At 36.4% G+C, this 24,572-nt stretch overlaps 1 protein-coding gene across 5 annotated transcripts in view; it reads right to left on the bottom strand.

The window, feature by feature from the left end:
* Window positions 1–24,572, bottom strand: part of Scn9a (sodium voltage-gated channel alpha subunit 9) — a 165,220-nt gene that overhangs the window by 16,603 nt on the left and 124,045 nt on the right. For all 5 annotated transcript variants that reach the window (XM_045147273.1, XM_045147275.1, XM_045147274.1 and 2 more), the window contains 4 exons: window positions 21,166–21,286; window positions 15,372–15,526; window positions 10,538–10,711; window positions 4,198–4,320 (listed from right to left, as the gene is read on the bottom strand). In XM_045147273.1, coding sequence (XP_045003208.1) covers window positions 4,198–4,320; window positions 10,538–10,711; window positions 15,372–15,526; window positions 21,166–21,286 — 573 coding nt within the window. The remainder of the gene's footprint in view (window positions 1–4,197; window positions 4,321–10,537; window positions 10,712–15,371; window positions 15,527–21,165; window positions 21,287–24,572) is intronic.

Raw genomic sequence — 24,572 nt, 5'->3', positions numbered from 1 at the left:
GGTCAGACAGACATCTATGAAGCACTGGAGAAATGATGGCATCAGACATAGAGTCAAGCACCTGACATTGATGAGTGGAATGCCTGCTACCTATGCTGAGTATGTCAAGGAAGACTAGAGGAGACACAAATCTTGAAATTAATGGGTGTAGACATCTTATGACTACTAGCAAAAATACGAGACTAAATGACAGTTCAAATAAATGAAGACAAACAAACAAAAAACCCAGCAAAGCAAAAACCTGATATTGATATGATGGAGTCATAAAATCTGCACAGTCCAGAAAAGAGAGAGACAAACATGAATAATAATGAAAACACCACGATGCCTATTAATATCTGTCCATCCCAGAAGCACCACCAGCATTAAAGGCTCCTTTCCTCATACATGAGACTGCTGGTAGATCACAGATGGAGTTAACATTGGTCTTGTAGTGGTTTGAGCTCTTGAGATTGAGGCGGTTCTTCAAAATGAGATCGATGTTCTTGAATTTATTTGTTTTTAACTCTAAAAATAGTTTTTATGTAAGAGCTTAGCCAAATATAGATAGCACTGGCTTTGGCTAAAACAAAAAGGAGGCAGAGTCTATCTTTAACACTTCCTTTCTCTGCCTTGCAGCATTTCCTATAAGTTGATCCAGCATCTTACTACTTCAGGTTTCCTTCATAACAACTTGTGTCAATGTTTTCACTCCCCTGAGTTTCTTAATTATCTTATCTTTCAGAAACCTACCTCTAGGTACCCCTTAGTTCTAGTCCACATTTGTATGTGAATGAGCTAAAGGTTAGTTTGTTAGAAAACATAATAGTATGCCTACTTCCATTGTAGAATGTTTTACATGCTCTCAAGACACATTGGGGATCACTGACTATATATAAGGTAGTTTAGAATAGACATTAGAAAAATATATTCTTATTTTTTAAAACTTTTTTTAAGAGGGGGGAGGAATTGGCACTCCAGAGCCTCCAGTCACTGAAATTGAAGTCCCGATGCTTGCACAACCTTGTGTGCTTGCATCACTTTGAGTGTACGGCTTTTGTGGGATCTGGAGAGTCAAACATGGGTCCTTTGACTTTGCAGGCAAGTGCGTTAACCACTAAGCAATCTCTCTATCCCAGAAAAATATATTCTTAAGTATATTAGGCAGTGTGGGGTATTCTCTATTGCAGCTATTTAGCTCTGCCATTGTAGCCACATGGTATACATACATAAATGGGCATGACTGTATTCTGATGATTTTTTTTTTCATAAAAATAGTTGATCTGCTCCTGAGTGGTGTTTTATTTTAACCCCCTAAGTCAGAACAATGATCATTATTCTATACTCTAGAGTCTCCAGCAGAACATGGAATGATGTGAAAATCTGAAAAGATGGAATACTTTAATCAGGACATATATTGTAGATGATGTCCAAAAACATTAAGATGAACAGGAAGTGAAGGAATTCAGAATGGCCAGCTCTTCATCAAGCCTACATTCCTGTTCACATTTTCTCCTCACTGTGCTTCCCACCTGAGAACACTGATCCCCAAAGCCTTGTGTGATCAACTCTCTTCCTTGTTACAAAGCCTCTGTGCCTGGAAGGACTTCCTGCTGTTGCTTGGGGCTTTTCACAGACAGTACTTAGATTTCTTCAGGCAGCCTCCGTTATGTGGAATTCCTGTGCTATTGTGTACTTACTGTTGTTTTATTTTTAAATAGAAAGTACCACAGAATGTTGCTTCCCTGTTCTGTGACAATTTGCTCTATTTACTTTGGGGGAATTGGGTCTGTTATAGTCCATGCTTCTTATAGCACAAAGGCTATCTTACAGTTCATGCTAAGAACGCATAATGGCAGGATGATGGAATCTATCCCTCTGGTGGGGAAGACAATAGACTTAAAAGCCTCATGACTCTAATGTATTTTTTTTTTTTTTGCTTATTCTCCCAAAAAACCTTTTTCATAGTAAGCATAAATAAACACACTCTTCTTCCACATATATTAGAACACTTTCCTGAATTCAATTCACTTGTATTATAAATGAGAAAAAAAGAGTATAAGTGGCTTAACTGTCAAAAGAAGTGGCTTTCTAGTGACAAGCACATACTATGCTTGTGAAAACCCAGAGCTCTAATTCAAGGGCTGAATACAGTGTAATGTTCTGCTAATGTTCATAAAACTAAGTTAAGGTAAAAAATCATAATACCACCTAGATGCACAAAATGAAATGGATTTTTTTTTCTGACAGTATTTAAGGTTTTCTTATGAAATATTTTTATATAATTGTGATTTCTCATGTTCTTGGCAGCAATATTAACTGCATGCATTCAACAGTCAAAGATTACATTATACTTCAGTTAGAATGGCTAACAGTAAGGATTTGCCAGGCTGTATGAGGTCTCTAATATTCACATGAGGCTGGATAACGTCTCATTCAACAGGATGTATACTGAGGCCCAGGAGGTAGGGGTGTGTGTGTGTGTGTGTGTGTGTGTGTGTGTGTGTGTGCGTGTGTGTTTGCTGGAGACAGACAAACCTGGTTCCATACACATGCTAAGCCTGTGTTCTATTTTTATTTTATTTTTTAATTTGAGAGAGAGTTTGAGAGAGAGAGAGAGAGAAAGAGAGAGACAGAGAGAGAGTTGTGCCATGCCAGGGCCTCAGCCACTGAAATTGCACTCCAGACACTTGTGCCACCTACTGGGTATGTGCAACATTATGCTTGCCTCACCTTTGTGTGACTAGCTAAAGTGGGTTGAGGAGAGTAGAACATGTATCCTTAGGCTTTGCAGGCAAGCATCTTAACCACTAAGCCATCTCTGTAGCCCAGCATATATATATATATATATATATATATATATATATTTTTTTTTTTTTTTTTTTAATGAACTGTATTCCTAGCTCTTGATATTTTGAGATGAGGTCTCACTAGATAGCCTAGAGCAGCCTCTGATCCCTCTGCCTCTGGTTCTGGGCAGCTAGGAACACTTGGCTTGGAGTTTGCATTTTTAATAAATTCTCAGGTGATACACGTAGCTACTTAGTAACCATACTTAGAGAACAAGTGAGCTAGATCAATCTCTATGATAAATTGCTCGAAAACTAAAGATGGAGAGGTAGTCACAGAAAGAAATAAGTACAACACAATAGGATGAAGGTTTGGCATATTTGGTCATAGAGGAGGGTATATTATGTGTTGGACAGCCAAGGTAAATTCAAATGGACTAATTGCAGAAAACAAAATCATTGTCTCCTACACATATTATCAAGAACTTGATCATTTTGTTCAGCCATTAAAGTTAGGATTTTGGCACACTGCTATCTTCTCACTGTGTTTGCCTCTACTAAATAACTCTCTTTATGGGAACTGGAAAGTCTACTGTAAATGAACCTAGACTCTTAGAAGTTTGATTTTCTTTAAATGTAATTTTGATATAATTGTACTAATTTTGAGTATGCAAATATGATAGATAATGTTTCTTGACTTTCCTGTCCTTTTTTATGTTCCCTAAGTATTAGGAGAGTTCGTTAACTATATATAATTGAAACACCTAATATAGGTAAACCCTTGATATGTGTGTGAGAGGTGGTGTTAGCCTTAACTGCTGTCACTTCAGTTTCTAGCATTGGAAGGATTTCCATGTAAAAAGAGAAAGGAGACTTATATGAGTCATTTGAACATATATATATATATATATATATATATATATATATATATATATATATTGGGTTAGACTATTGATTATTCTTTTTTAATATTTTATTTTTAAATTTTTAATTTATTTGAGAGGACAAACAGACAGAGAAAGAGGCAGAGAGAGAGAAAGAGAGAGAGAGAGGAAGAGAGAAGAATAGGCAAGCAAGGGCCTCTAGCCACTGCAAATGAACTCCAGATGCTGTGCCCCTTGTGCATCTGGCTAATGTGGCTCCTGGGGAATTGAGCCTTGAACCGGGGTCCTTAGGCTTCATAGACAATCGCTTAACCACTAAGCTATCTTTCCAGCCCTTGATTATTCTTATGTCAAATAATATTCATTTTGAAACACTGTGTGCATAACTGCATATATGTGCATAAGTATATGCAACCAATACATGCATAAATATGTATTTGTACATGTGTATATATCAACAGTCTATGAAAACAACATGCTCATTTTAGAATATCTTCACACTATAGCTAATGAGAGTCTTAGGTTAGGAAATATTGTTTTCTTACCCTCATTCCTTCAAATCTAGACAAGGCTCTTAGAGGCCTTAGAGCTCGTAGTGTCCGAAGAGATTTAATGGGGCCAAGATCTGAGTAGCCAAGAGTGTTTGCTACTAAAGTCACCAAAGATACCTAAAAAATACATTTTCATTAATTACTATAGTAAAATGACAAAAGCATACATAGAAAACAAAGCTCACTGGAAAAAAAAAAAAACTGACAAGAAAAATGCATTTCTTTTTTCTACAGTTATCTATGTAGTTCACTCCCAAATAGATCAGGTAGAGGCTTTTGTTAGAAAACAGATTTCAAAGAAGGTTAAACAAAAAGAAGAGATAACTGCTGCTCTATTCACAATAGCTAGGAAATGGAACCAGCCTAGATGTCCATCCACAGATGAATGGATAATAAAGATGTGGTACATTTGCACAATGGAGTCTATTCAGCAGTAAAGAAAAATAAAATTACTAAATTTGCAAGGAAATAGATGGATCTAGAAAGGATTATATGAAATAAGGTAACCCAGGCCCAGAAAGCCAAATGTCACACATTCTCTCTCATATGTGGATCCTAAGTACAAATGTATGGATCTGTGAATGAGCTGGAACCATAAGAAGTAGTAGAGGCCCATAAGCTAGAAAAAGGCTATAAGGGGGGGGGGTGGTATTGTATATAGGTAAATAGAAGAACACATTACAAGGAGGGGAAAGGCCTAAGCTAGGTCAGGGGAAGAGACTATATAAAAGAAGGGTGGGGGGAGGGTCAATCAAAATTCAAGATATTCTGAATCAGATGTATGAATATCTACTTTCTTGAATAATGGCACATCCAGAAGCCATAGATTGTTACTAAAAATATTTCAATGCCAGGGATGGGACTTTCAGTGAGTTGTTGGCCAGGGAAGTCCCTGTTGCCTCTACAACATTATGGGGCATTGCCAGGGCCCTTGGTTTCCTGTGAGATAGAGATGGTAAGACACTATTGCTGAAGACTTCACATGACTGAGTGGCAAAGTCATTGAGAAAACAAGTTGGAGTTGAGCAGAAAACCTTCTCCCTGTAGCCCAGCCAATTGAAAGCTGGAAAAAGCAGCACTGTATGCAACCTTATGGGAGACAGAAGTAATTAGCGGTGAAAACAGTGGACACTGGAAGCCTCAAATTTGGCCAGACAGGCCAAATGATTGAACGAGCACAATAATGGCATGTCTGCTCTGGGGAAAACCAACTGCTCTCAAATTGGACTGAAGGCCCACTCTATAGGAGGGAATACATGCCTGGTACTGAAAACCTAATCAAAAAGCCTATGACAGAGGAGGTCATGAGCCTTAGGAGTGTAAAGCCTGCTCTTGTCTGGATAAATGCATATATTACTTTCATCAAATTGCCCTTAAAGCATTACACTTAATGTTCATATTCATATATTAATGCTAATTTCACTTCTGGCTAGAGAAGCTTCTGTTTTCAGATGGCGATGACCCCTGGGATGACCCAAAAGGCAATGTAGTGCTGAGAAGAAAGAACAGAGTAGTTTCTAGCACTGAAACATCTCACACCCTCCAAGGCTCAGAGTCCATTGCGGAAGAGGCGGCACAAAGAATGTGAGAGCCCAAGGAAGGACCACTCCTTACGTACAACTGTATGGACAGAAATTGGTCTTGATATCTAAGACCTTGCAGTGCCTACCAATACCTACATAAGACCCTCATAATAGGAGAAGAAGATGATGACATAAAATTAAAAGAGAGAGTAATGGAGAAAGGGAAGGGATATGAATGGAGAGCAGAGTTATGAAGGGAAAGGTGGGGGAGGGGAGGGAGTTTGTTGTAAGTATAGGAGTTGTCAATAACATATATATATATATATATATATATATATATATATATATACACATATATATATATATATACACACACATACACACACATATATATATAGAGAGAGAGAGAGAGAGAGAGAATACTTAATATATCTAAATAGAAATGACACATATGATTTTCATATTTTGTAATAAAATGCTTATTAAATGTGAAAATTTAAACAGCAGTATCACCAAAATTCAATTCTGGAGCTGTAATAAAAGTAAAGGAGCAAAAACCTAACTGAATCTAAGCCATCATATAAACCTTATTCAGAAGCAGTAGAAAGAGCCATGGCTTTGAGATGGGAAAAATTTCCTAACAAGATCACTTCTAACCTTTAGTTTGTCAAGATTGGGTTCAAAATCTACATGCTACTTACTTCTACAAAGCTCTTGCAGTTATGTTAAAGAAAAAGAAAATGTGACTAGGTAATCTCACTCACACTATACCTAAATACATACTAATTTTATCATTATTTATGCCAGCCATAATGGTCTTCTTATAGGAATTTTTTTGTCTTTCATGAATAATCTAAAAAGAAGGAATATTGGATGGAAAAAAATCAATGTACATTTTATTAATTGAGCAATGGATTCCTCAATGACCAAGGATTTGGATCTGTAAGTGCATTCACTCAGAAAAGTTTCATTTAAAATATTCATTATTGTATACTGTGTAGCAGTTGACAGTGTTTACCACCAATGTCTGGGATGTGCTCAATGTCATGACCAAAAGACTTAGTGTTTCTAGGGAAGAGTTGATATGGGTCAATTTCCGATATTTAGCTATTTAGGGAGTTAAAATGCTCAAAAATTCACTGCTGCTGTTTTCTGAGGCAGATAAACAATCACACAAAATAGGAGGTGTCTTAGTGGTTGTTTCATAGAGTTACTTTAGAATATCTCACTAAATGTACTATTATTCTTTTTCTTTTTACTTGTCTATAACTAGTAGAATCTATTGCTCCTCTGCTAACTCTTAACTCAATCATTTGTGACCATCATTTTTTACTTAAGAACACTTAAAATAGATACACCGTCTTTCTAAAAAGACAAACAAAAAGAAAACAACTAGAATAACCCATAAAGAAATTGTAGAATTGTGGAGATAGAGACTGAGGACACTCAAAACTAATCAAAGCAGAAGGCTAGAGGCTGCAGAGAGCTCCACACTATATTTACAATACCCTAACAAAGCTCAGGGGATATTTTGGAAGAAGGGGTGGAAAGACGGTAAGAGCCACAGGGCAGGAAGGAATAGCATTATGCATTGTCTCTCTCCTCCTCCAGAGAGTGACTAATGCATTCATGATCCATGTTAAAAACCCATCACCCCTCTGAGGAGGGTCCAAGGTAACAGGAGCATGGGAGAGAAGAGCTATAAGGGAACAACATGAGGGAATGTTACCAACACGTGATTTGTTCATATAATAAAAGTTCAGAATAATAATTAACAAGAAATAGTAGAAGAGTCTTCAAACTAGAAGTCAATGTTATGATTGGAGCATATGAATATTTTTGAGAAAAAGCACCGTATAATATATAATCAAGAATATATATGTAAATATGATTATATATATCTATGCATTTTTGCATACATTTGTATGCATACAAACACATATACATACTAGTGAATTAGGTTTGATCAAATATTTTTGTTTTTGTTTTTGTTTTTGTTTTTGAGGTTCTGTCTTGCTCTAGTCCAGGATGACCTGGAGTTCATTATGTAGTCTCAGGCTGGCCTCAAACTCACAACAATTCTCCTACCTCTACCTTCCAAATGCTGGGATTAAAGGTGTGCACCACCACACCCAGCTTTTTTTTTTTTTTTTTTTTTTTTTTTTTTTTTTTTTAGGTAGGGTCTCACTCTGTTCCAGGCTGACCTAGAATTAATTTAGTCTCAGGGTGGCCTCAAACTCTCAGTGATCCTCCTAACTCTCCCTCTCAAGTGCTGAGATTAAAGGCATGCACCACCATGCCAGGCTCCACACCCAGCTTTTGATCAAATAAATTTGAATGAATGAAAAGGCTTATAGAAGTCTGCAGGGACTACATTCTGCACAGGAAATCAGGTCAGTGATTGTGAGTGAAATAATCAGCAGCGGAAAAAATCAGTAAAGCTCATTACAGTGGTTCATTCCAAATCCAGGTCTGGGAATTCTGAGAATTTGTACTTCTAGTGCCTTCCCACCTCCATTGTTTCTTATCCAAAGATCACACTTGGAGAACAAGTAATATAAAGTTTCTTGAGTTTTATAAAATAATTTTTAGCCCCCTCCCTTAAATGTACATCCCTAGATTTGGATTTTCATCAGCAAGAATAGCCTGTGAACTTTCACTCTCAATGTTAGGAATTGTGAAACATTATATGTTATATAACATTATATGTTATTATACATATACACATATCTTTACGTTTTCATAAAACTAAGTGACACTACTGATTGAAGTTACACATTTCTATGAGTACAACTTTATCATAAAAGGGTGTTTTGATCATTGAGAATCACCAGTTGACATCTTCTAATATAAATTGACATTATTTCTATTATTAAATGGCCTTATTTCCTTATTAAAAATATTAATCTCCAATACATATTAATCTACAATACTGCCAAAAGAGTTTTTGTTTAATTTCAAGTAATAATTTGTTATATGTGGTCATTATTTTAATTTTAGCTATGGATTGTTATATTATTAATTATATAACTTATATTCTAAAGTATTGTGATTCAAATCCTTAGTCCTGCATCTATACATGTGTTGGCAGCAAGAAATTTTGAAGGTAACCCCTAATTAGTCAAGGCTTCACAGACAAAACAATTCTCTAAAAGCTATGACTGACCATGTGCTACTTCTAACCTCAAAGACTAGATTTCTATCAATCTCAGGAGTTTACTCAAAGACTAAATAGGAACCCCTTACCTCAAAACAATTGGAGATCAAGGTCATGAGTTAATTTAAGAAAGCCTCTTAAAGTAATAAATGCTCAATAATACATTATTAAATTTTGTCATTAAATATAAAATACAGTAGACTGAAAAGAATCAGTGGATAATAATGGGTGTTATGCTATTAAATTCTGTTTCAGGTTTTACCATTCCTATCTCAATGAGAACACTAAAACAATCCCTTCCTCCCTTCCTCCCTTCCTTTCTTCTTCCTTCTCGCCTTTCCTTCCTCCCTCCCTCCCTTCCTTCCTTTCTTCCTATCTTCTTCCTTTCTGTAACCTTTCCTTCTCTCCATCTCTCCTTCTCCCCTTGTTTCCCTCATTTTCTTCTTCTGTTCTTCCTCCTCTTCTTCCTTCCTTTTAGATGTTGTGAATTGACCCTGGTTCCTAAATGGATAGTAGGTAAGCACTCTATCATTTGATTTCTGACCTTAAAAATATTTTTTTCTTAAAAAATAATGTATAAAATGAAGTATTTTTATCCATTTTCATCATGCAAGAACTGAACAGTCCTTAGAATTTATAATTTTAATTATTAATGAGTATGCCTTTGTTCTCCTTGCCTTCTAGAGATAAAGGGCAGCTGCATGGTTGACATGAGGATCAAATGTAATTCATTTTGGTTTTCCCTGTAATTATGACAAAGCTGAGCATTAAGAAATTCTATAATTTTCCTTCTTCCTAACATAAAATTACTGTTAATGCTATCATTTTTGTATAAATTCAAGAGAATATGTCAGATGACTTGATACAAACCCGCTTTTATCTCCTAATATTATAGCATGAAAATGAATATTCTCTCTCTTTGAAATACACATCTGCCTTTTTTTCATAACTTTCCCCAAAGGAATATCTAGTTTTCATTTTTTGTTAACTTAACAGGAATGATATTATGATGCATATATGATTTAAAAATTAAATTGGTGATGCTTGCTTGCAATACTGGATGGCCCAGGTTCAATTCCCCAGTACCTATGTAACCCAGATGTGCAAATTGTTGCATGCATCTGGAGTTTATTTCCAGTGGCAAGGGGTCCTGGTATGCCCATTCTCTCTCTGTGTCTTTCCCTTTCTTTCTTTCTAATTTCTGTGTTTGCAAATAAATAAATATTTAAAACATAAAATTTCCTTTGATTTTGAAAATCATATGCAAAAGCAGATTACAATATTGTGGAACATGAACATTTGTTGTAGGATTTCCATTATAGTACTCATAATTCTTTCTTTCTTTTTTTCTTTATTTTGGTTTTTTGAGGTAGGGTCTCACTCTAGCCCAGCTGAACTGGAATTCATTATGTAGTCTCAAGGTGGCCTCAAACTCACGGCAATACTCCTACCTCTGCCTCCCGAGTGCTGGGATTAAAGGAGTAAGCCACCACACCCGGCTCCAGTACTCATAATTATACTTGTTATACTAAAAGTGCTAACAATATGACCATCTTGCTCAAAAGTACATTAAGATAAATATATGAAACATTGGCAATCACTTTTCAGAATATTGAAAGAATAAATCTTTTAAAATGTATTTCTAAGTACCTACATCAACAATTAAAAAGTCCAGCCAACACCAGGCATTGGTGAAGTATGTTTTGTAACCATAGGCCACCCATTTCAGAAGCATTTCCAGAATGAAGATGTAGGTGAAGATCTTGTCAGCGTAGTCCAGGATAGTCTTAATGGTCTTTTTCTTCTCAATGTATATGTCCTCAAAAGCCTGTAGAAATAATATTCAAACTTCAATTCATACACAAGTGCAAGTGATGACTTGTAAGAGAAGCAGGAAATACATACCTGATGGCGAGAACACTGAAAATAGGACTGCTGGAAGCTGGCTATCTTTCTCATTTACAACTCCTGGGTAACACTTCACTCTATCCTTCTTGCCCAATATTAGCACAGGCAAGGTGAGAGGGAAAAGAATGGAAATACTTGTATTCAACTGGAAAAATCATGATATTTGAAACCTGTCATCTGTTTATCCATTTCTCCATTCCAATGTAAAGATCATTACAGGCCTCATTCTAGGGCCGGTTCTTCTTACAAACCTTTCCAACCCTCCACTCTCCATCACAGCCACCTATAGAATCTGGAATTCTCCTCCTCCTCTTACATGTTGTGCGTCCTGGTTCCCAGCATTATGCCAAGAACACGAGCGGTGAGGAGAGGTTTGGTAAATGAATGATTGCAATAGCCTCACAGGGCTACAGGACATAGGGCATTTTTTCTTCCCCTTTGAATTATGTTTTATCATTCACCAAAAGCTCTCCTTTTGCAATTATTGCTAAATTCATCCCATGCATGTGACACTTATATTCCCTAAGAACTTTAAGTAAGTAAGAATGACATGGTGGTCATAGCCAGAAGTCTAATGGGAAATAATTTAAATGGATGTAAAAATCTGAGCTCACTGGAAATGATTACTGATTAAAATGGTTCTAAATCATTAGATTTTATGTTTCATGTTGGAGCCCTACTTATCACTGGAAGAAATAAAAGCTAAATTACCTATACCTTTAGTGGCTAATGTTGTGTTACCTGTCCACAATCATGGACTCGTGCCATTTTCATTTTTCCCCCGTAAATCTATTGCCACCATTTTTACAATTATCCTTATCATTTTCCCACATATTTGATATAAATATTGAATAAAACAGAGAAGTTGGGGCAGATAGAGTAGGCAGATCTAAGATGCACAAAGCGGCTTCCAGTAGCTGGTCAAGGATTTGAGTCAGTAGGCTTGAAGTGCAAAGTGAAACTTCCAGCTTATAGCCCTCAAGACTGTCCTGTTCCCTGCTCCAAGTCCTCATCTAGAGGAAGCAAGCAGATCACCTTAAGAGAATCCCTGATTTTAAAATATGACAAGGTAGAGGACTAATCGCAAGATGTCTGATCTTGGAATTTGGGTAAAGGGTCACAGCAGGCCAGCAGCAATTGTCAGTGATGAGAATCAGAAACTGCCACAGTGCCCCTTGTTCTGACTGACTGAGCCAGGTGCGGGACTCAGTTTCTGGGGTCCCAGATTCCAGGGCCAAGTTTGTTAACACTACTTCTTGGGCCTAAGCTTCTCATATTCTCAGAGAACATTCACTAAAGAAGCTGGTTAGCATGCTAGCCTCAGAGCAGATGAACTCAGATCCTAGACACATGTTTATGAGACAATATACAAATTTCTTGAGTATTCCATTTTTAATCTAATGTCATGTCTAGTAGAATACCTGACTGAATCTTAGTTTATCATAGCTTCTAATGGCTCCTTGTCTTCAGTCAGCAGGAAAAACAATTATGAAAAGCTTCATGGAGATTGTACCTTATCCTCAATCTATTTTAACCTTCATAGAAGGTGTATGTACACAAAAATTAGAAAATGGTCTCATTCTGCATGAAGACTACTTTGTGCTTTCCTTTGCAAAAACTGCTGTTTATTTTTGTGTTGACACTCCGCATCTGTATCATATCTCTGACTTTGTGTGATTGTTTTTCCTCTCACAGCATTCTCTACAGTTTAGCAACTTTCAATTCTTGAACATCTCATGATGTTTTATGGTTCCTTTCCTTCGCACACTTGTTCTCTTCAGTGTAACATTTATTTTTCTTCACTTTGGAGAACACCCTCTACTATTCTAAAATCTCAAAGAGAGAATTATTCTCTTATCATAGAGCTAAATGTATATGCTTTGCTTGCAAATGCAGCTCAATTCCATAATGACTATTTGCATTTCTCTTTTCCACATTATCTGCTAAGCTCCTTGAAATAGTATCTAGATGTTAATTATCTTTGGATCCATAGAAACAAGAATAATGCCTGGCCTGTAGGAGTACTCAAGGAACATTCCTTGAGCCCTACTAAAAATCTGGTTTTAGGAGATGTGTCATCTCCACCTTCTCTGCCCAGGCCCAGAAGTCCTTATAGGGGAAGTAGTGATACCAACACAGTTGTCGTGGCTAGCCTGAAAACAAGTCCCAGATAAATGGTGACAGACACTGTAGGGTCTCATAAAAATAGAGGTCTAAAGTCTATTGAGAAGGCACACTAAATCAGATCTCTACTTTGCCCACCAAGGCTCAGGGAGTAGCACCGAAGAGGTGGCAGAAAGAATGTAGGAGTCTCAGTGTAGGAATAGCTTGAGACACTGTGTTTCCCCCATTCCTGCAGTGACTGACTGAAGCCTCTTGGTCCCCACAGTGAATCTCAGTAACCCCACAGAAGACCCTCAGCAGAATTGGGGTGTGGGATGGGGGGATCTATGTGGGCAACTTTTGTATAAAAATCAATAAATTAAAAAGTAATATTTAAAAATATTTGGTTTTGGTAATAAGGGAGACTAATTCTTCAATAAAATCCACTTTGATATGTTCATCTTCTGGTCCATTTGACTCATTTGGTGGTTTGAATGTAAAAAGTCCCCCCCCCCCCACCGCCATAGGCTCATGTGTTTGAAAGTGGTGCACTGTTTTTCCCTAGCTGCTTTTAGGATTTTCTCTTTGGTGTCAATGTTTAGAGTCTTAATGATAATATGTCTTGGAGAGTTTCTCCTTTGGTCCAGTCTGTTTGGTGTTCTGTTTACTTCTTGTATCTTGATGGGCCTTTCTTTTAAGAGACTGGGGAAGTTTTCTTCAATTATTTTGTTAAATAAGTTCTCCATGCCTTTGGTCTGAAATTGTTCTCCTTCAGGTATTCCAATAATTCTGATATTAGGACATTTAAGTGTATCCCACAATTCCCTCATGTTCTGTTCACAGGAACTTTTGAACTTACTGAAGTTTTTGAACTCTCGAACTGTTTCTTCCATCTTGTCTTCCAGATCAGAGTTTCTATCCTCAGCTTTGCAGACTCTGTTATTGAGAGCCTCTAGAGAGTTTTGGGCTTGTTCAATTAAGTTTGCATTCTCTACTACTTTTCTATGTATCATTTCCATCACTCTGTCAAGCTCCCTTTTCACATCATTTTCTGATTTTCTTGATGATTCTTGGAATTCATTCCTGCATTTCTTTATGTCTTCATTTAATATGGCCAGCTGATTTTTATGGTCCTCTTCTTTTCACTCTCTCTCAAATCTATTACCTCTCTTTGAACTCCTTCCAATTTTTTATCAATTTGTTCTAGCTTAGTGATGGTAGCATCCACACAATTATCAGTCCTTTGTTGCTTTCCTGCAAGTTCTATCAGTAGGTTGGTCGGGGTTGCATTGCTCATTACTTCAATTTGATGTTTGGATCCTATGTTTTGGTTAGATGCATTCATTGTAGGACTGGGTGGTCTAACTGGGTTTTCTTGCATTTGATTTTTCATGTTATTTCTTTTGCGCTGTGGTCTGCCCATGACAGTGTATGGGCAGGTAGTGGGTGGATCAGCCTGGGCTCTAGCGCAATGGAAATCTGAGGCAGCCTGGGGCAGTTGTCAGGCTGCCTGGACTTTGGCTCCCACTTGCCAAAGCCACCTATCTGCTACCTGACGGGGGTGCCAAATTTGCCTGAATTCTGGAGCGGTAATGCACCAAAGCTGCCTGCCTTCGAGCTAGGAGGGGGACTGAGTTACAAAGCCCTGAAGCAGCCCAAACTCTGGCTGGGAACCCTGGGTCCCCAAAACAGTCTGCAGTCCCCTGCCACAGGAGAATGTAGGATGGCGGGTGGGCAGAGAGTTAGGAGAGGGCACCTGAGCTGGCACAAGCGAGAGACACTCTGGGCTTGTGTGGCAATTGCTGTGGGACTGGGCTCGCTGAACAGTAGTGTGGGCAAGTGTGCAGAGCGGTTTAAGCTCCCGCATGCAGGGATCGATCTGTGCATGTGATCTGGGTGCAGAAGCGGGTGTGGCAGTGGCGGCAGGCGTGGAGGGGCATCTGGGGCTTTGGCGGCGGGGTGTGAAGGCTATTTGGTGTTGGGGTGGTCTACCCGCTCATGAGGGGATCCACGATTCACTGTTCCTGCCCTCTGTGCCCTCCCACTGAAAAGAAGTCCCAGAAAACCCTTAATGTCTTGCCTTTCTTTTCCCGGTATTTACAGGGCAGCTAGGCAGTCACCATCTTGGCCGGAAGTTCCCTGGCTCATGTGTTTGAATACTTGCACCTCAGGTGGTGGTGCTGTTTGGGAAGTTTGTGGAAGTTTCAGCAGCTGGAACATTATTAGATGCAGTTTCACTGCGGTTGGGCCTTGATGTTGTAGAGTTTGCCCCACATCCTGTTCCTCTCTGCTTCCTATGCTGCACTGTCACTAAAGATTCTTACCCCTGCCCTGCCCTACCTTTCTACCATGTTGAATCTTCTCCTGAAAACTCTAAGTCATATTAAAATCTTTCCTTCTTTAAGTTGCTTCTGACCACATATCTTATCACAACAATGTGCAAATAAGTCATTTAACCCAAGTGTTTGGTCACTTACCAGAGCCCCACTGCTGAGCAGGATCATGAGGACGATGAAGCTCTCAAACCAACTGTGCTCAGCTATCCTGTAGCAGGTTTTCCTGATATTCCACCAGAATTTTCCTTTCCCTGACTCAGTGTTAACTTGGCAACATGGGAATCTCCGTACACAACCTAGCAAGAAAGACATGCATACAAAACCTTGATAATGAGCTTAAAATGTGTTAACAATGGACAACTAACTGCCTTCCACAGCCACATAATTTTGATCCCCCAAACTTTCAGGATACCATCTGGTTTCAATGTCTAACTTCTATGGTGTTTTAATATTTTCTATTTAGTTTTGACAGAATATAATATAGTCATTTTTTTTTAAATTTTTTAATTTATTTATTTGAGAGCGACAGACACAGAGAGAAAGACAGGTAGAGGGAGAGAGAGAGAATGGGCACGCCAGGGCTTCCAGCCTCTGCAAACGAACTCCAGACGCGTGTGCCCCCTTGTGCATCTGGCTAACGTGGGACCTGGGGAACTGAGCCTCGAACCGGGGTCCTTAGGCTTCACAGGCAAGCGCTTAACCGCTAAGCCATCTCTCCAGCCCAATATAGTCATTTTTAACTCCCAGATTTCTTCCTTATTTCTTTCATAATGTTTTGCTTAATAGATGAATTAAATGAATAAACAAACTCTAAGGCAGAAATGAATTTCACACCTTCTTTGCTAGAAGACAGGTAATATAATTTGAGATGGCTTTACTTCTCAAAAATTTTCTGAGCTAAAGGTTCAACACAACTCCCACAAAAGTTCCAAATATATTTCTCAAAGAACTAAACGAAACTATCCAAGAGTTCATATAGAAACACCAAAGACCACAAATAGACAAAGCAATCCCAAGCGATGGAGGTATCAACAATACCTGACCCCAAATTATACTACAAAAGATAATTTGATATTAGCACAAAAATAGACATATAACCAATGGAACAGAATGTAGGACACAGAAATAGGCCCACTCAGCTTTGATCATGTCATTTTTGACAAATGTGTCATAAACATTAAGTAAAAAGAGCCACTTTACAAGTGGTGCTGCAAAAACTGGATTTCCATCTGAGAAGATGAAATCATGTCCATATCATTCACCTTGCATAAAAATCAATTCAAAGTGAATCAGAATCATTAACTTTAAACTTGAAATACTGAAACTGCTTGAGGACCAAAAGGGAATATGACTCAAGATATAAGCAACAGGGAAGAACTTCCTTAATAGGACTCTAGTAGCATCAGAAATTGCCCCCAGAATTACTACATATGACTCTGTGCAATCAGAAAATTTCTACAAGGGAAATGAAACTGTCAACAAAATGAACCTCCAGAAATGGTGATAAACTTTGCCAGCCATACTTCAGATAAGTGGCTAATAGCCAAAATTTATGAAGAACTTTAAAAATTATACATCAGAAATAAAACCCCAGCAAATCACCAATTGGGTTTGTGAAATAGACAGTATATACAAGAAACACAAATGGACAATAAGTATTGAAATATTGTTCAACATCCCTAGCTAGCAGGGAAATGTAAGTTCAAAGCACTTTGAGATACCATCTCACTCCAGTCAGAAAAGCTATCCTCAAGAAAACTAATGAATGCTGACAAGGATATGGGGAAAGAGAAGCCCTTATTTGCCACTGGTAGGAGTGCAAACTAGTACAGCCATTACAAAAATCAGTATGGAAGTCTCTTTAAAAACTGGAAATAGAACTACCATTATGACAACTATACCAGTTCTGGGCATATACCCAAAGGATTCCATATTCATTACAAGGAAATGAAACCAGCCTATATGCCCACCAGGTGAACAGACATTGAAAATGTGCTACATATACACAATGGAATTTTAAACATCAGTTAAAAGTGAAATTATGACATTTACATGAAAATGGGTGGATCTAGAAAAACATGTATAATTGAGGTGACCCAAATTCAGAAAAAGCAAAGCCACATTTTCCCTTTCATATGTAGATCCTAGCTTTTATTACTTATATGCATATATATAAAGTGTGTGTGGGCAAACATGGGTAAAGGCTCAAAAGCTAGAAAGGTGGCTAAGAGAGGGTACAAAGAGGTGACAAGGAAGTAGGAAGAAGGATGAAGGGACACTGTGACATAAAGCAAGAGGGAAGGGTCGCAGACATAAGGGAGAAAAGGAGCTGTGTGAAGACATTGGGAGAAGAACCACCTAAAATAAGTTGTATTTGAAAATTGCATAATGAAATCTATGAACTCTAGATCTACACACAATAAAAAGTTCAAAGTATTGAAGAAACACTACAGTAAACAAAATTAGGAAAATTAATGGAAGGTTACAAACTTAGGGTAAAAAAAGACATACGTTATCATTGCAAAGAGACAAATGAGGCTCTTTTATGTGCTATATGTTAAAAAGTCCTGAACTGATATTTCTAGCTTTAAGATATATTTCTATGAAACACTGAAGAAAATCATCCTTTAAAATACAAGCTAATTCATTCCATCAGGCATTTGCAATGTCTTTAACTAGATTCCAGGGATTTTCTTTTTAACTTAACCAAACCCAAAAGCAAATTCCCTGGTTTTGGCTAAGTCAAAAATATGGAAATCATTGATTATAATAGCTAGGACAACTGAAATGACAAATATGTAGATGGCATTTTAGAAGAATGGAAGAAATGTATCTAACTTGTCTTGGTTATGGAGAAGATAAGGCCAGAAGAAGTTTCCTGGAAGAGACAGAGATTGAACTGAATCAGGATATCAGTCAACAGCAAATCTCTTTAGTTTAGTGTCAAAATATACTCAGAATTTCACATTTTTACCATCCCCAACTCTGCCACATTAGTCTAGGGTGCCATCACCTCAATTCCTGTAGGAACCTCCAAAAAATCTCCAAGCTTCTGCCACTGCTATCTACCCTTCCACTCTCAAGACTGCATGTTGTGAGACTGTCATCAGATCCTTACATGACCCTTCAGAGCTCATATGGCTCAGCATCTGTTATGTCTGTGATCTCAACTTTTATCATTCTTCCTATCTTTCAGCTTTATCTCCATTTGCATATTAATTTTCCTCAAATTATATGCATATTTCTACCTTCGGGCAGTGTCTTTGTTATTCTACCTAAAAACAATACTTCCTTCATATGTTCATATAGACTACTGCAGTTTTCTTCAGTCTCTGCTCAAGTCACCTTTACCTAAAGGCCTTCACCAACCATGACAGTTATATGATAGGTTAGTATCTCACCCTTAGTGTTTACCATTTCCTTGTGCTTTCTCCATGCTTATGTGTCTAGATAGATAACAGATGTTATTTTATTCATAGTTCTATCTTAGCACAGTGCCAGGAACTGAACATGGAACACAAAAGGTATTTAATAATAATTTGTTAATTGGATGAAAGAATGAATAAGGTAACAAGAGGTTCCAAGGTTGAGCAAATAGGTTCGTCTATTCCATTTACCAGGCAGAGATATTTAATTCAACAGGTCTGTAGACAATATAAAGTATCTAGTGGAATGCATGGAAGCAATGTAATACACAGATATATTCTTTCAGTCAGGTTTCAGTGGTACAGGCCCAGGTTGATTTGGAAATGTGTTTCTATAACATATCTTCTATACTGGTCTCAATTTATAAATGATGAAAAAAATCTCAAAATAATCACAAAAATATACTCATTTATGTCTTGTAGGATTAAAAATAACTTTTATTAATTCTAAGTAAGATAGCACCTAAAGTTAGAAATAGCAAATGCTATTTTTTTTTTTATGTGCAGTTTAACATCTTTCTAAGGTTATTTTCTGGCTTGGAGACTTAATGTTTAGGCTCATTTCTTTCCAGTTACACTGCATTGTGAAGTAGGGGTCATTCATAAAATGGCCAAGGGGCATCTGAACAGTATTTGCACAAATTTAATTTTACAGGGTTTCTAATCAAGTTAGAAACAGGCCACTTATAGGAGTTAGATTCTTTTAATTTGATTTTGAGACAAGTATTTTTGCAGCTCAGGTTGGGCTCAAACTTAGTATGTAGCTGAGAATAACCTTGAATTCCTGACACTCTTACCTTCAACTTTAGAGTGATGGGATTACAGGCATTCAAGACCTTGTAAATGCTTTTAACATGAATACTTCTATTCCATGGAATATTTAGCAAACACAAACATATTGATTGAGCATAATGCTCTTTTCATAAAAAAGAAATTTAATGTGTATTTAAAGAAAATCCATGTACTCATTGCAGTTTGTAGATACCTTTATTTTTAAGGTACCTTGTTTGATGTATGAGTGTCTTAAATACTTTGTAAGAAAATCTTGAAGAAAAAAAGTAAGTCATAATTTCTACAAAAAATAATGATGTTTTGGGTAATATATTTTGAGTCAGTAGCATCAGTGTGAGCACAGTTTCTATGTAGGATTGTGAAAAAAATTAGAAGGTAAAGGGAGATTCTGATACTCTGTTCATAATCATTATTTCCTCATTCATTCAATGTTTCTACAATGTGAATGCTATTATTAACACAATTTTACATCTGAAGTCTTCAGATATTAAACATATGGTCATTTTCAGAGACTGTCAATGGTAATAAAATTAAGACTCATGTTTACCAGACTAAAGCTTGTACTGTCCATTATTATATCACACTGTAGTCTTCTCCTCCATTTGTATTTTTTGTTGAGATAATATGAAAATTATTTAGATAATACTATGCATGTCCCTAGGTCACATAAAAGTTTCTACTTTGAGTAAAGTCTAGAAAATTCTAAAAGTAGTAAGCGGTTTAGTATGGCTGAAAGTGGAAAGAGATGAAAGGGGTACTATTAGAAACAAACTGACTGGCCAAATGTAATGGGCATTTCACACCAAGCTACAAGCATCATATTCTAATTCTATTGCTCAAGAGCTCTTAACTTTTAGGATCTTCTTTATGACTTGGACCCTACCTTAGTTTTTCTAACGAAACCAGAAGTGGATAGAGCTTCAAAGCATTTTGAAGGAATGATCACGATGTTACAGAATGAGATAAAGACTAGTAAAAGCTGTAGATAGGTAAGGTAGATCACACTATAGTTCATTTTAAACTTATTAAGCTTGAGATATTTTAAACAATAGGCATAGACAACCAATAGTGCTCTGTTAGGCAAATTATCTCACAAGTTTAAGGATAGGATAAAGATACTGATTTTAAGATGCAATTATACAGAGATGCTTATCCAAGCCACACATGTGGTAGAAGCCTCTCACATCTTCAGAATAAGAGAATGTAACCAAGTATCAAAAGTGGTGAATCATGGCATTACTTATGGCATACTGATAAATGCAGAACATACTTTTTGTAGTGCTTTTAGACTAGTAAAAGAGACATGGTAGAATGTATCCTCTGAAATCAAATTAAAGAAGAGTTTAGAGATAGCAATATTAGATTAGTTATCAAATATTGGTAAAATATTTTAAATTTTAATTAAAAAATACAAAAATGCCTTCTGTCCCATTAACCTCGATTGTAATGGTTCCATCATATCAGGACTCTGAATTAAAAATAATGAATAAGAAGTATGACTGCTTTACACTAGCAGAAAACTTTGTGGAAAGATGCACTCTCACTGGAAATTACTGTTGTTAGAGTGTCACAAGCTTGGGAGCTTTAGAAATAGAGTCATACCTGGAATAGCATGGAATGAAGACTTTGGGCACTTTGGTCAATAACTCCCATTAGCATTACATACTAAGACAAAACCCCAAACCCTAATCAATGTTGAGGGCTACAATTTCCCTTACCATCTGTAAAACAGGCTTCAGGCTCTTCTGAATTCACAGGTTCAACCTCTGCTTCTTCTCCTTCTCCTGCCATAGGATTATCAACCGTGCTGCACTCCGAGGAGCTTGATCGGGTCATTCTCTACAAAGGAATTCACCACCCACACCAAACAGATCATTCAGAGTTCATTCAAGTACCGTCGTCCAGCCTCATTTAATAGCCAGTCATGCAAACTGTTATGAAAAAAATTTAACAGTATGATGGCCATAAAGATGTATAAACATATACTGAAGTCAAGTAAGCCTGCAGCACATCCATAACTGATCGTTCTATCTATACATCCTGTGAAAAACACACATAGCTTTAATGTGTTAGTAAGTAAATATTTGGATAAAATCAACAAGCAACAATATTTTGATGCTAACTATAATTTGGTAATTTATTGGCCATATCTATTATTAATTCATGTACACAAATTTTTATACAAATATTAGTTTGGGAAAACCAAGATGTGAGCCAAAACACATTTCAAATTGCCAAGGCTGGTGATTAAAAAGTCAGATCTCATTGTTGGCAGCTGGCAGGAGTTTGCAATTAAGATTTTAAGAAATATATACAAAAAAAATTCAAGTACGTTTTTATTATCTCTTATGTTGCAGAATATATAGCAGGATGATGTAGATAGAATATCTTTAAACAAGACCAAATAAAATCAATTACTATGCTGGAAACAAAATGTTAAAGAGCACCCATTCTATAATACATACATATATATGTATGTCTTTTATTAATACTACCATTTTTCATCTAAATTGTATAATATGAAAGTGTTCATAAAGTAATATTTTCAACGTGAAGAGTGGCTACTGGGGAGTACCACATGCAAAATCTGGAACAAAAATTCAATGAAATTAACCAAGGAAGACTTACACATGAGAGCAATGAGTTCATTCATATTATGATCACACAGTGGATCATAACACAGACAAGTTTCTTCTTCCCAAACTTTATGATCAAGATGATGTCTACAGACATTCACACATACACGGAAGGCTTTAGGTGAAATACATACAGTGCTTGTAACAAAACTCAGCCAAATTTTGCTACTCTTGGCTTATAGAACGGTAGAGCATCACTTCAATGGAAATGCCCATTTTCATTATCATTTGCTAAACCACATGCAACTATGGAAAGCTACTCGTTATTATAATATATACTTGTCTTACCAAGAGGATAGCTTAAGTTACAGAGAAAAGTTTTTAAAAATGAGCAAATACTCATTTCTGTCAATTCTTTAATCTATAAACTTTTATAAATATCATATCCTCAATCTAATGCATTGATTTTTATAGATTCAGAATTTCCATGAGTACTACAATAACCCTCAGTGTCGCAATCATTATACAACCCACAGGAGTGTAAACAGCATTGAAAATACATTGTCTATATGTAACGATTCAGTGAAGTCCTTTTATACCCAGAGAACTATAAATTCTACTAAAGAGATTTGCGCAGCCTATGTTGTGATAGATGTGCTATTCCTACTACCTTGAGGTGTGTTGATAGTTATGAAGGACAGTAAGTATGAGGTTTCATTTAATAATGGTTTATAGAAACTGATTGCACTTATCTAAAATATTTTTAAGAAAGTCAGGGATGTTTAATTTAATTATAAGTAAATATTTTATAAGACCTAAGGCTTGCAAATATATACTATCCAAGGGAATAATACTTTCCTGGAGAAACTTGTAACTATTAATATTTTATATTGTGACAAGTTCCACAAAACCAAATTGTAGTACTATATCTAAAAATAACAGTTATCTGGTGCTCTCAGTTCTTGACATCTCCACTGCAACAAACTGTAACTGAGTATCTGAAATACAAGCCTGTCTTTGTGGAGATGAGGCCACACCCTTCAGACTTGAAGCAGAAGTCCTTAGCCTGCATTTTGATACCAGGAGTGGGAAGGATTATGGGGAGAAATAATACAAAGCACTTGTCTGCTAATAGCCCAGACACTAACAATAGAAATAGAAAATAAAATAACTTTCCCTTTGTTGGTAACAACTTTTAAATTAAAAAAAAGGGGGGGGATTCTCATTAGAAGAATTATGATAGGCTAAATTAATGGAAATGCTAAAAATCAATTTTGGCTTGCCCACTGGTTAAGATAGTACTGATAAAGATCTGTGCCATGTTAGATTAAGAGCAGGTAAAAGCTCAGACACTTTTATGTAGTGTTTCTCATAATTGAAACCTTATTTTACTTATATAAATTTTAGGAAAGTTTTTGTTTTTTTGAGGTAGGGTCTCACTCTAGTCCACGAGAGCTGGAATTAACTATGTAATCTCAAGGTGGTCTTGAACTCATGAACTCATGGTGATTCTCCTACTTCAGCCACCTGAGTGCTGGGATTAAAGGCATGTGTCACCATGCCCAGCTTCCTTTATGATAGTTTTTTCATTTAAATTCAGTTTGGCTCAGAAATAAAAGATATACAACATCATTGTCCACTAGAATAGATTATTTGACAGAAAAATTATAATTAATTAATATCACAAGTAAAATTATTGTGATATTTAATATATTCTTGGGAACACATTAAGTATTCATATAGCAAACATTTCTGTATTTTGTATAAAATTAAGTACACATAATGTGCATGGTTAAATATTGAGAACTTTATTCTAATCTATCCAGATTTTGTAACCTATTACCTTACAATGTCCTAAAATATCTTTAAATAGGAAGGTTAATGTGTATAATAAACATTTTCTCTTGAGTTGAAATTCACTTAAATACACAGACATTTTCAGACTTAAATATTGAAATATTTTATTTATTTTTACTATGCAGAAAATATTATTTTAACCACTTGTCCCATTTTTATAATTTGATCATATTTGTTTAATTTTCTTTGTAGTACTAGAAATGAAAAAAATGATTAAAATTACTTTAGTGAAATAAGTACTTTAGTGTGAAAACATTTAATTTTGTTATTGTACATAGGCCAAGCTATAATTTTCACATGGGTTTAATTTTCATTTCTTTTGCATGTGTTTGTGTATGTGGACATGCATACATGTATGTTTATATGTGTACAGTGTATGTATGTGGGGAGGTGAGCCTGAATATGTGTGTGAGTGTGAGTAGAAGCCGGAGAATAACCATGAGTGTCATCCTTAGAAATTCAAGCCACCTCTTCTTGAGACAGCATCTCTCATAGACTGATATTTTAACATTAGGAAGTGCCATAGTAAGCCTGAGTTTCCTTTAAATTAATTTTGAGTATAGGTACATCCTACTATTCTGGTCATTTTCTATAAACATAAGACATGCCTCAAAATTATTCATTTAAGTTTAAAATAGTGCACAGTTAAACATTAAAGGTATCTCCATTGCTTCCTTCATTCATCTTCCTTT

The sequence above is a fragment of the Jaculus jaculus genome, chromosome 4 (genome assembly GCF_020740685.1).
Source record: "Jaculus jaculus isolate mJacJac1 chromosome 4, mJacJac1.mat.Y.cur, whole genome shotgun sequence".
Classification (NCBI taxonomy): Eukaryota; Metazoa; Chordata; class Mammalia; order Rodentia; family Dipodidae; genus Jaculus; species Jaculus jaculus.
Note: the sequence above shows the minus strand (reverse complement) of the source record. Positions and strands in the feature narration are given on the sequence as shown.